Consider the following 12,414-nt stretch of genomic DNA (forward strand, 5'->3'; position numbering starts at 1 on the left):
TAGGTAAGTTTGAAATTCCAAAACAAAGGCTGGGTGGGTGTGGTGGCTCACATTTGTAATATCAGCACTTTGGGAGGCCAGGCGGGTGGATTGCTTGAGCTCAGGAGTTCGAGACCAGATTGGGCAACATGGTGAAACTCTATTTCTACTACAAACATTAGCCAGGCGTGGCGGCATGCACCTGTAGTCCTGGCTGCTGGGGGTGAAGAGGGCTGAGGTGGGAAAACGGCTTGAGCCTGGGAGGTCCAGGCTACGGTGAGCCGAGATGGCCCCAAAGGTACTGCAGCCTGGTTGAAAGTAAGACACTGTCTCAAAAAAACTTTTTTTTTTTTCAAAAACAAAAGGTTAAAAACTATAATAAATAAAATGAAAAATTCCATTCAAGGGTTACAAGTCAAGGAAATATCCCAGAAAGTTTAAAAAAGAGAAAAACTAAATATTATAGAATCTATTAGGTATAATACCCCATTGACAGAAATCGCAAAGCAGGCGAACAGAAAACAGAAGAAAAAGAGAGAAATTGTTCAAGAAATTAATACAAGAAAGTCACCAAGACCAGGGCCCAGGAAGTGGCCAGGACAAGGAATGCAAAGGCGTCACCAGGGACAGTAAGTCACTTCAGATGAGCAAGAAAACGCCGGAAAGCTCTCAGGGAAACATGAAGCAGCCTGGACTCTGGCTCAGGAATCCGGAGACATTCGTTTCTCAGCAGCAGCAGTGCCGGCAAGAGACGGGGGGCTAAGCCTTCAAAATCCAAGGCCAGCTCTCAACTCAAAATTCCATCCCTCACCAAACTGCCAGTTCCAGGGGGGTGAGCTCAAGGTACCTGCAGACATGCAAACAACACTCACTTGGGGGCTCACCCAAAGGATGCCTTCTTCTAAGGACTAGAGAAAATGGGGCCTGTCGAGGTGCTGGGTGCAGTTAACCTTCAGGAGAGCCCCAGGTGTTTTTGTGGGTCGGGACCAGGCATGGGGGACTCCCTGGGATGATTCCCTCCCACAGACCAAGCAGACACATGGGTTAGGCCAACCACTGTCCTTCCCTGGTCATGTCGTGACCCGAGCATGTGATGTTGGATTAGATGAGGAAAAAATGCTCTCCCCCTGCAGAGTCACCTCCTGGGTCTGTCTGCTGTCACCGCACCCCCACCCCAGACCTTCCTGTGGCTCCCCACAGCCCCGGAAGAAGCGTGACTGCCCCGGTGTGGGACTGGACACCCCCTGCCTGGCACTGCCCCCTTCCTTTACAGGAGCAAGTCCAGCCCCAAACAACCTGGCCCCTTGGGGCACAACTCTAGGGAGGCCCCTGCCCGACCTGGCCCAGCCCTGGGAGAGCTGGAGAAGCCTCTGTCCCAGCAGGCACCTGTGAGGCTGAGTGCCACCCCTCCAGCCCTGGAGCCACCTTTTCCTTCTGTGTGGCCTCCAACCAGCCTCTCCACCCCTCGCTTTCATTTTCTGGGAAATGGCAGTTAACAGGGACAATCCACTGGGGGGGTCAGAGCGCCGGAAAAATGCCCCACACCCAGGGCCAGGGTCCTCGTGCTGGGGGCCCTCTGTGGGCACCTTCTGTCCCTGGTTGCAGGAGGGACCCCAGACATCTGGGGTGAGTTCGAGTGGAGGAACAGACCACCCCATCACCCACTGCCCTGGGTGACCCCATCCCACCTTCCTGCGTCAGCCTTGGTGGAGGGCAGCCCTGCTTCCGTCACTGTTGAAGGTGCTGTGGTGACTCAGCGGCTGGCTTTGCCCAGTGACAGTAGGGGCGGGGGTCCCTCCTGGCGCTCCCGGTGAGTCGGGGCTCCCGCAAGCCTGCAGGTGCGGCTTCGGAGCGATAGCAGGACCCACCTGGTGGCCCACGTGGGAACAACACCGGCTGGCTATTCCCAGCCCTCCCTCGGGGCCACGCCAGGGGCGCCACCTCCCGGCCCCAGGGGTGCTTCCCCACCGCCAGCCAGGAGATGAAACCCAGGAGCACCCTGGGGCCAGGAAAGGCCGAGGGGGAGGGGGCGCAGCAGCTCAGGGTGGCAGGTCCGATGCTGCGAGGGGTGCGAGACTTGCAGCCAGGCTGGACCGCCATCCTGCACCAGGCGAGGGCTGCAGCCTGGGCTCACCTTGCCCGAAGGCAGACCCGCTTCCCAGGCCAGGGCTGGCGGGGCGTGATGCAGTGCTGTCCCCCAGCCAGCCCGCCCTACTGTGCCCACCCCCTCGGTGCGCTGGGGAAGGAGGGCTTGGTCAACGCTCGGGGGTGGACCAAGTCTGGGGTGGACCCTGGCATCTTCCATTCTGCGCATACCAGAAGCAGCTGTTGGAATACAGCGCCCAGAGCGGTGGCCTCTCGCCCTCGTCCTGCCCTGAGCCTTCTCTGTCTTCCGCGTGGGGGGCCCTAACCTAGTCGCTCTGCAGAGCTCCTTGGGCAAACTGCAGGCCAGAGCAGGAGGTGCTGGATGGGTTAAACAGGCTTCCCCCACCCTGGTCTCCTGCACACTCTGGACAAGGCAGCCGCTTCCTGCCCTGCCTGCCAAAGAGAGCTGGAGGAGCCCACCAGCTGGGGGGCAGGAAGAGTCAGTGAAGAAAGCCAGAAAGACTCCCCCCAGCCCAGTCTGGCTTCATAGCTCCTTCCACACTTTGGAGATAGGAAGCAGTTCGGAATCTGCCTGGCTTCGTCTCTCCCCCTCCCTCCTCCAGACCGGGAACCCCTCCCTCCTCCAGGCCGGGAACTCCTTCCTCTGCAGTCCACCCCTACTTGGGCTTCCTGCACACGCAGCTGCTGGGGGTACGGGAGCTATGCCAGGTGGACGCGCCAGCTTCACCATGGAGAACAAGGATGCTGTGCCCCAAGAACCAGTGCTCTAGGGCAGAGATGGTGACTCAAGCTAATAGTCAATGGGAACTCATGGGAGGTCGCGGGTGGCATGGGGGCCACCAGTGGGAAGAGCTTTGGGAACAGAGGAACAGCCAGGGTGTGGTCAGGGTGGGGAAGGGGTGGAAGACCTCCAGGACTGCAGGAAGGGCTTGGATTCTATCCCGGAGCAGCGGGGATTTGAACCCTGGGAAGTGATTGCGGAGGCCAAGGCCAAGGCCCTGGGAATGAGAAGGGTCAGAGAACAGGTGCTGCCAGTGTGCAGGCAGGGCCACAGTGTGCAGGCAGGGCCACAGGGTGCAGGCTGTGGCCTGGGAGGGTGGTATCTGGCCTTAGCCCCGTGCTGGGGGTGGGGGCCCCTGGGTTTCATCCTGGTTTCTGGCTCCTCCCCTGCAGTCTGTGACCTCAGCTAGGAACCACCCTGAGGGGAAACTTGCTTCAGGCAGTGCTGCCTCTGGGGAGGAAGGGGTGGGGCCCACAATGACCAGGTGGAGACCAGACACTCCCCACTCCGTGTGGCTCTGGAGGGCCAGTGGGGACCAAGGCCTGGGGAAAAAAGCCTTTTTCTCTAGGCCCAGCAGAGGGTCACAGCCGGGCCTGGGGCTATGCCCTTGGAAAGAGTGAGGATTGAGTGCCCAGGTCCCAGACCTGACACATGACACACAGAGGTGCTGGGCATGTCTTACTCATCACTGAAAACTGAACCCTTGGATGTCAGGCAAGAGGCCCGGGGGGTTTGCTGGGCCACCTGGTGGCCTCCTCTCCCCAGACCTCTTGTCCACACAGGAGGGCAAGCAGCCTCAGAGCCCTTGATGGTCCACACACCTGACAAGAAATGGGGTACAGAGAGGTCACATGGCAGGCACAAGGGCTGAGCCGGGCCCAGAACCCAAGTGTCCGACTCCCAGCTCAGGGCTCTTCCTGGGCCTCCTTGGTTCCTGCTGCACAGCTGGGATGGGGAGCCTCAGGTAAACTGCAAGGGGTTCCTGTCTTCAGAAGGCCTGGAGCAGCAGGAGCGGGGCGGGCCGGGGCGTGCAGCTGAGGGACTCTTGGCCTTAGTGTCTCTGTGGACCCCAGCCCCTAACCGCCCCTCCAGAACCTTCTGATCTCCTAGGACGTGACCTTGCCTCTGCCTCACTGCCCTGACCCAGGAGACTGACTCAGCTTCCCTCCTGCAAAATGGCACCGTCTGGGACTGTCCTCCGGTGGTGAGAATTACACGACATATGCAGAGACCTGGTCTGGGACATCCTAGCACCAGAGAGCAGCACCTGGCCACTCACAGCCACCTGCCCAGTGATTCTGCAGAGCAGGGGCGGCAGTATGGCCAGCTGAATCTCCTGGGCTTCAGTCTGTGCGGTGGGGCAGGAGAACCAAGCCCCAAGCTGGGCACCAGCCAGGAGACAGAAGTGTAGGACCCTGGCCTCGTCCCTTCAGCCAAAACTCAGAGGCAGCCGGGCCGAGCTACAGGGAACCAGCCTCGCCCACCGGGACTGCCCGTAGGACCACTGTTCCTGAAGAGACGGAGCCCGCCCAGGCCCGGGAAAGAGCTTCAGGAAACAGCACCATCACTCTGCACTTGACCTGTCGGAAAGGGGGCGGGAGAACAGGGAAGTGGGCTGACAGTAAGTAACCTTTGGTTTCCTGGGATTTCTTTAAATTAACTTTCTATTACGGGATAACTTTAGAACTACAGAAAAGGAAGGTTCCCCAGTGCTCTATTCCCAGTGCCCCCAATGCTGGCATCTCACAGGGTCCTGGGACAACTGCCGTAACTGAGGAATGAACTTTGGTATTTACAGCCAAGCTCCAGGCTGTGGGGTTTGCTAGTTTTCCTTCTTCTGTTCAGGGTCCGTCGTTTTATTTACTGGGAAAAGATAAGACATTCCAGGCTGGGCGCAGTGGCTCATGCCTGTAATCCCAGCACTTTGGAAGGCCTGGATGGGCGGATCACTTGAGGTCAGGGGTTCCAGGCTGCTGACGAAAGCCTGTCTCTACCAAACATGCAAAAATTAGCCAGGTGTGGTGTTGCGTCCATGTGGTCTCAGCTACTTGGGAGGCGGAGACAGAGGTTGCAGTACGAGATGACACCACTGCACTCCAGCGTGGGCGACAGAGGGAGGGAAAGAAGGAAGAAAAGAAGGAAAGAAAGAAAAGACATTCCAGGCAGGTGGAGTGACAGAGACAAAGGCCACGGGTGGGGACCCATGCCTAAGCCCGTGTCTGACCAGTAGCAGCTCTCGGCCAGGTGGGAGGCGGTGGGGGCTGGGGGGGAAATGTCAACAGTGTGGAGATGACCCACAGTCCGTGGGCTGACCCGGCGTAGGGGGAAGTACAGGGCAAGGACCCAGAGTTGGGGCAGTGCCAGGCCCTGGGGGGTGCAGGCCCTGGGTTAAGTCTCAGCTCTGCCACACCTCCCAGCTCAAGCCACCTCCCTGGGCCGCGGTTCTCATATCCACCAAATGTGCCGAAACTGAAACAAGACATAACAAGGTCATAATAAAAAACCACTTTTCACATTGCTGATGGTATATATATATAAAAAAAAAAGCCACCAAAGCCAGCACTGAACTAGGTAAGAGAAATCACATCGCTTCTCCGAGCCCCAGGTCTGCGTTCCTGAAACGTGAAGGACACGCCCACCTCTGGCGGAAGCGCCGCCGCGGACTCTCCCAGCTCCGGGGGCCGCCCAGCTCCCCCCAGCTCCCCCCAGCTCCCCCCAGCTCCCCCCAGCTCCCCCCAGCCCCGTCCATGCAGTCCCCTCTCGGCTCCGTTCCAGAAGGGTGGCGGCCGCCCTGCGCCACCGATTTCCCAGAGCATAACCCAGGACGGCCCCGGAGCGACCTTGGGCGAGGCGCAGCTGCAAAGCAGAAAATCACAGCGCGCGGTCCACCCCGTGTCCCGCGGGCTCCAGGCCTCGCCCGGCCCGCTCCGGCTGCCCGCGCACTTCCCAGGGCCAAGCCCGGCGTCCCCCGCCGCCCTCGGCTCCGGACAGGCTCCGAGGCCCCCACGCCCGGCTCCCGCCCTGCCCCCTGGGAGGCGCCGGGCCGCTCCCCGCGCCCCGGGGCTGCTCCGCCGCCGCCGCGTTGTCCCGCGCGCCAATCGGCGGCCTCCTTGACTAAATAAGGCCAGCAGCGCCGGGCCGGCGGCCCCCGTCCGTTACTTCCGCCCCCCGCCCGCCGTGACTCAGGCCCCGCGGCGGGCGGGGACGGCGCTGCCCAGGGCCGGGCTTCCCGGCGGGGCGGGCGGGGCTCCGGCAGCGCCGAAATCGCCAAATATGGCCGCGCCGCCGCCCCGCGCCCCGCACCTGGGCCGCACCTTTGCCCCGCCGCGTGACGCGACCGCGGAAGAGGAAGTCGCTTCCCGCCCCGGCCCGCGGCGGCGCCCACGCCCCGCGGCTCAGGCCGTGCCGGGGGGCGGGGAGTCCAGGGGTCTCGAGGCCCTGGCGGTCCCGGGTCCGCAACGTGGGGAAGAAGGGGGGTCGCGCCTTTCCGCACTCCCAGACAAAGGAGCTTCAGAGGAGGCCGGAGGCCCGGGTCCCCCGCCGGCGCCGAGCGGAACGTGCGGAGGGCGGGCGCAGGGCAGACGAGCCTGTGGCTACCGCCCAGCCGCCCCGAGTCCCTCGGTGTGTGGCGTCGCATGTTGGGACCCCCAAGTGGCGTCCCCATCGGGGGGTCGAGCAGGCTGCGGTTCTTTTGCTCAGGGACCCGAATCCCGGTGTGTTTGTTGGGGGCCCAGCCCCGGCTTCACCCCGGGACGGCACACACCTGAGAGGCTTGCCCGGGCCCCCGGAGTCTGCGCCTGGGGGGCTCAGCACCCCCGGAGGGCCTGGGACACGGGGGCCTGAGGCACAGGTCTCGGGGTCCGGGGTGACTGCAGCCCGCAGGTGAGCTGCGCCGGCCGCCTGGCCCTGACTCGCTGTCCTCCCTCCCAGACACGGGGTCTGGAGCTCACTTTTCGGGGCTCAGGGCGCGGGACTCCGCGTGGGGACCCCGGCCCCGCCCCCCAGCCTGCGGGGTCCAGCCGAACGGCTGCGACCTTGGCCGGGTCGTCGCCTCACTGCGCGGCCCCACTGCCCCTCCGTGGCCGGCGCCCTCAGCCTGAAAATTCCACGGCGCACACGGAAACCGTGGTGCCGGGAGCCCCTCGGGGTGTCACCGAAGCGCCCGCGCCAGCAGGTGCGGCCAGGCCGGTGCCGGGATGACAGGGAGTCTCCCCGCGGGGCGTGCGCGCCCCGGACCCGCCTGTGCCCAAACCCACGCCAGTCCTGACCCCTGCCCTTAACTGGCCTCGAAAACAGAGAAGGGGATCCCCCCGGCCTCCCCAGAATGGGGAGCCGACCTTCAAGGAAGTCAGGATTCCGGTCTCTACCTCAGTTTCCCTATAATGTCTACAGGTGACCAGCGTGAAACAAAGGCCCCGCTGCGCACCGCCCCCTCAGCAGATAAGGGGGCGGGGTGGCCCCAACCCGGAGCGTGCGCCCGGGGACAATCGGGCCTGGGATTTGAGGGGCAGGGATGTGTCGGCTCGGGTAGAAAGGTGCATCGGTCTCCAAACCCACGGAGACCCGGGGCAGGGCGCCCCGTGGGGCCACCTGCGGGGTAGGGGCTGCGCTCGGGGACTGGAAGCTCCTTCCTACGGTGACTGGGGCGAGGTGAGGGCTCCCCCGCGCCCAAAAACGCCGAGCGCCGGGACCCCCGCCGTGCCCCGCCCCCAGCCCGGCCCGGGCGTGGAGCCCGAGCAGAAAGCCCGCAGGGGACGTCCCAGGGAGCAAAGCCCCGCAGCGTGGCCCGGATCGCGGGGACCCACCCCAGCTCCCGCACGGCCCCGCCCCGGGTCAGGCAGTTTCGGGGCGCAGCCCGGCCCTCCCCACAGCACGGCAGTCCCGGGGCGCGGCCAGGCCCGTCAGCCCTTCGGCCTACCCAGCGACCCCGGGAGGGCGCCCCCACCCAGCCCCGCCCGCCAGCCAGCCAGCCAGCCAGCCAGCCAGCCCGCGCAGGGTCGCGAGCGCGCGGGGGTGGTGCGGGCGGGGCCGTTGGGAGGCGGCGCGGGCTGGGGGCGGGGCGGCCCGGGGCCCCACGTGACCCGGCCGGGCTGGCCAATCAGAGCCCGGCTTTCGGAAAGATCGCCATATATGGACATGTTCTGGGGCCGCGCGCGCCGCCGGGCCGCGCGGGCGCGCCGCTGCCTCTTAAAAAGCGGCGGGGGAGGCCGCGGTCGGTCTCAGTCGCCGCTGCCAGCCCGCGTGCAGTGTTCTCTCGCCGCTCCGCTGCCCTGCTCCTCCGCCGGTAAGCGCCCCCCGCGGACCCGAGGAGGACGTCTCTGGTCGTCGCTCCTCGACCCTAACGGGCCCCGCTTTCCGCCGCGGAGATCTCGCCGCGTCGTTTTCGGGAACAAAAGGCGGGCCCCGGCTGGGTGGGCCACGCGGACAGGGTCTGGCGGACGCCGTAGGTTTAGGGCGGGGCCCGGCCGCAGTGCGGAGTCCCGGGCGGTGGGCGTTACGTAAAAGGCTCGGGCGCCGGTTCCAGGCGGTTGCGGTCTTCGAGGTTTCGGCTTCCGGGGTTCGGTCTTGGTTGGCTCTCGGTGGGGGGGCTGTTTTCGAGCGGGGCTCGCCTGAGTCCGTCGCTTTGCTGGCAGGTCGCAATGGAAGAAGAAATTGCTGCGCTCGTCATCGACAATGGTTCTGGCATGTGCAAAGCTGGCTTTGCTGGGGACGACGCCCCCCGAGCCGTGTTTCCCTCCATTGTCGGGCGCCCTCGGCACCAGGTGAGTGGAGGGCGCCACGGGGTTCCTGGGTTCGGCGCTGCGGGGTGGGCTCGGGGGCCGCGGTGAGCCTGATGGCCACTCCCTGCAGGGCGTGATGGTTGGCATGGGCCAGAAGGACTCCTACGTGGGCGACGAGGCCCAGAGCAAGCGCGGTATCCTGACCCTGAAGTACCCCATCGAGCACGGCATTGTCACCAATTGGGATGACATGGAGAAAATCTGGCACCACACTTTCTACAACGAGCTGCGTGTGGCCCCGGAGGAGCACCCTGTGCTGCTGACCGAGGCCCCCCTGAACCCCAAGGCTAACAGAGAGAAGATGACTCAGGTGAGGCTCGGCGATGCCGCTGCTCTCGTCCGTTTTCCTAGTCATTTTCTGCCCAGCTTGATTTCTGACATTCAAGTGTTTCTTTCGCTGTTCCAGGCTCTGTTCCTCTCCCGGCATTTCCTCCCTGAAGCCTCCAGGTTTCTCATTTGGTTTCTGCCTGCGTTCTTTTCTTTTCTCCACACATCACACTGGCATGCAGCATGTTGTGGCGTGTGAGCATGGGGTGGTCGCGGGTCCTTGCCCCTGACTAAGCCGTCTGTCTGTCCCTCCCTTCAGATCATGTTTGAGACCTTCAACACCCCGGCCATGTACGTGGCTATCCAGGCCGTGCTGTCCCTCTACGCCTCTGGGCGCACCACTGGCATTGTCATGGACTCTGGAGACGGGGTCACCCACACGGTGCCCATTTACGAGGGCTATGCCCTTCCCCACGCTATTCTGCGTCTGGACCTGGCTGGCCGGGACCTGACCGACTACCTCATGAAGATCCTCACCGAGCGCGGGTACAGCTTCACCACCACGGCCGAGCGGGAGATCGTCCGCGACATCAAGGAGAAGCTGTGCTACGTCGCCCTGGACTTCGAGCAGGAGATGGCCACAGCCGCATCCTCCTCCTCTCTGGAGAAGAGCTACGAGCTGCCCGATGGCCAGGTCATCACCATTGGTAACGAGCGGTTTCGGTGTCCGGAGGCGCTGTTCCAGCCTTCCTTTCTCGGTAGGTGTTGAGGCTAAGGGTTTCTGGTCTTTGGTTCTGGGCGACACAGCACCACTAAGGGAGGGCTTTGTCCCCTAGGCATGGAGTCTTGTGGCATTCACGAGACCACCTTCAACTCCATCATGAAGTGTGACGTGGACATCCGTAAAGACCTGTACGCCAACACTGTGCTGTCTGGTGGCACCACCATGTACCCAGGCATTGCCGACAGGATGCAGAAGGAGATCACTGCCCTGGCTCCCAGCACCATGAAGATCAAGGTGAGTTGAGGGGTTGGTGGCCCTTGGCCTGGCTCTGGATACCTGGCTGGGGATGCTGTGAACTCAAGCCATGCTTGGCTGTCTTTGCAGATCATTGCACCCCCAGAGCGTAAGTACTCCGTGTGGATCGGCGGCTCCATCCTGGCCTCACTGTCCACCTTCCAGCAGATGTGGATTAGCAAGCAGGAGTACGATGAGTCTGGCCCCTCCATCGTCCACCGCAAATGCTTCTAAATGGACTGCGAGCAGATGCGTAGCATTTGCTGCATGGGTTAATTCGGAAGTATAAATTTGCCCCTGGCAAATGCACACACCTCATGCTAGCCTCATGAAACTGGAATAAGCCTTCGAAAAGAAATTGTCCTTGAAGCTTGTTTCTGATATCAGCACTGGATTGTAGAACTTGTTGCTGATTTTGACCTTGTATTCAAGTTAACTGTTCTCCTTGTTATTTGTTTAATACCCTGTACATATCTTTGATTTCAACCTTTAGTACATGTGGCTTGGTCACTTCGTGGCTGAGGTAAAAACGTGCTTGTGGGCAGACAAGTCTGGCTTGGTGAGTCTGCGTGGCCAGCAGTTTCCGATCTGTGCAGGGTATTGATGTGTCAGGGCCGAGTGTTCTGGGATTGCTCCAGAGGCTGGCCATTGCCTGTCAGCGTTGGAAAGTCCAAGCCATAGGACCCGGTTTCCTTTCTCAGCTGACGTTTTCCTGCCAGAGCACCGTGGGCTGTTACTTGCCTTGAGTTGGAAGCGGTTTGCATTTACACCTGTAAATGTATTCATCCTTTTAATTTATGTAAGATTTTTTTTGTACGCCACTCGATTCTTTAAAGAGATGACAAATTTTGGTTTTCTACTGTTATGTGAGAACATTAGGCCCCAGCAACACGTCACTGTGTAAGGAAAAATAAAAGTGCTGCCGTAACTGACTGGCTCCTGTGTGGGGAAGTGGCGAGTGTGCCGGAAAAGGCGGCTCTGGAAGGGTTGGGCGTTCTGGGGTGGGCGCTGCTCTGCCTGCCCTCATGAACTGGTGAGAAAGCTGCTTAGGGTGATTTGAGCAACAACGTGGTTTCTTCCAAACCGGAAGGGTAAGGCCTAGTGAGTTTGGGTATTAAGACATTACTGAGGCGGCATCACAAGGCAAAGTGCCACAGGTGCTGACAGCTTGGCGTGCAGGCTAGGGAGGGAGGTCCTGAGATGGCTTTTTGGGATGTTCTTGGGAAAAACTAGATGACTTGGTGACATGGGGCAAATATTTGGCATAAAACTGCCAAGAACCACCTGAATTAGCAGGGTCCTTTCTAATAGTTTGCCCAGCTCAGGTGGATGTGGTACATGAGGTGGCTTTACTTTGGCTGGGTCAGAATGCAGCAGTCACAGAGTTGGTTAATTACTGTCCTGGAACTCTGCCTGCCAATAATGGGGTCCTCACCTGGTGTAAGTGGCATGGCAAGTGCCCTTCGAAATGAACCTTGGTACTTAGAGCGTTTCTCCGGGCAGATGCCAGGGGAGAGCCTGAATTTGATCTTGCATTCAAGCTAGCGGTACATACCTTGGATGGGATTGGGAATCCAATGCATACCCTGCTCTAAACTGCTTTATAGCTACAGAATAGTTATTTGGAGGTTGGGTCAGGGAAGTGAGATCTCTACTAATTGGAAAAAAGACTTAGAAGTTTTGCCACAGGGAATGTTTCCTGTTCTATCTGGTCAAGGGATTGTTTCTGCTGTTGCAAAGCAGACTTCTCCCAAGCAGGGGTAGTGGTGCTTCCTGGCTCCTCTGGTAAGGGGAGGGGGCGTCACAGTCCAAAGTGAGGGAGAGGGTGGGGTGGGGTGGGGTGGGGTGGGGGTGGAGCCAAGCATGACGAATTTCAAGGAGCTTGCTGACCTCCGGGCTCCCACCCTGCTTTGTTCTGTGACCTCACATCACAGCATGATTCTTCTCAGTGGCTCTGACACCTGCAAAAAATAGAAATTCTCTGTCCTGTGGAGCACTGCACTTCAGCCAGGACAAACAGATGCTCACGTATACTGGGCATCAGCAAATACACCTTAAAACAAATTAGATAACCAGTTTATTTCTATCAGATGAGCAGAAATTGGGAGCTAGGTAGTTCTGAGCATCAGCCAGGGCATGGGGATGGGGCAGTCATGCACTCTACAGGCATTGGAAGCTACAGCTCTCTGGAGTGCCCAGCACAGGTTCCCAGGGAAATTAGATGGAGGGTGCATCCTACAGCTCCCAAGCCCCAGTCCTGGGCATACACCCTACAGAAGCCTCAGGGACCAGGACATGCAAGCTGCCGTGAGGGCGGTGGGTAAGTGACATGTGCTGACATGCACCCTGCAGCAGTGACAAGGTAGAGAAGGATCGCAGCAGCACTGCTGACAAAGTTATGAACAGAGTGAGCTGCATTTCACTGCTGCAGTTACATAAAACATGCAAAGACTATGTAATAGCAGCACTTTGCAAGGCTGAGG

General features: G+C 60.8%; 1 protein-coding gene and 1 long non-coding RNA gene across 2 annotated transcripts; one reads left to right on the top strand and one right to left on the bottom strand.

The window, feature by feature from the left end:
* Positions 1-631: 631 nt before the first annotated feature.
* On the bottom strand, positions 632-5,571 carry LOC119470584. The gene is made up of 3 exons (XR_005199501.1): positions 5,506-5,571; positions 4,663-4,856; positions 632-826 (listed from the first exon to the last, which is right to left on the bottom strand). It is a non-coding gene; the product is annotated as an uncharacterized LOC119470584 (long non-coding RNA).
* Positions 5,572-8,029: 2,458 nt separating this feature from the next.
* On the top strand, positions 8,030-10,860 carry ACTG1 (actin gamma 1). The gene is made up of 6 exons (XM_017524881.2): positions 8,030-8,150; positions 8,500-8,628; positions 8,717-8,956; positions 9,233-9,671; positions 9,750-9,931; positions 10,022-10,860. Exons 2-6 carry the CDS (start codon positions 8,506-8,508, stop codon positions 10,163-10,165), a joined length of 1,128 nt encoding a protein of 375 aa, XP_017380370.1. The 5' UTR covers positions 8,030-8,150; positions 8,500-8,505; the 3' UTR covers positions 10,166-10,860.
* The last annotated feature ends 1,554 nt before the right edge of the window (positions 10,861-12,414 follow it).

This window comes from Cebus imitator, unplaced genomic scaffold, assembly GCF_001604975.1.
Source record: "Cebus imitator isolate Cc_AM_T3 unplaced genomic scaffold, Cebus_imitator-1.0 Scaffold36, whole genome shotgun sequence".
Classification (NCBI taxonomy): domain Eukaryota; kingdom Metazoa; phylum Chordata; class Mammalia; order Primates; family Cebidae; genus Cebus; species Cebus imitator.

What these genes read in the sequence shown, in the direction of transcription:
- ACTG1 (XM_017524881.2), top strand. Translation starts at nt 8,506, where the DNA reads ATGGAAGAAGAAATTGCTGCGCTCGTCATCGACAATGGTTCTGGCATG. An exon ending in ACAGAGAGAAGATGACTCAG is followed by an intron (nt 8,957 to 9,232) that starts GTGAGGCTCGGC and finishes CCCTCCCTTCAG; the next exon opens with ATCATGTTTGAGACCTTCAA. An exon ending in CCAGCACCATGAAGATCAAG is followed by an intron (nt 9,932 to 10,021) that starts GTGAGTTGAGGG and finishes CTGTCTTTGCAG; the next exon opens with ATCATTGCACCCCCAGAGCG.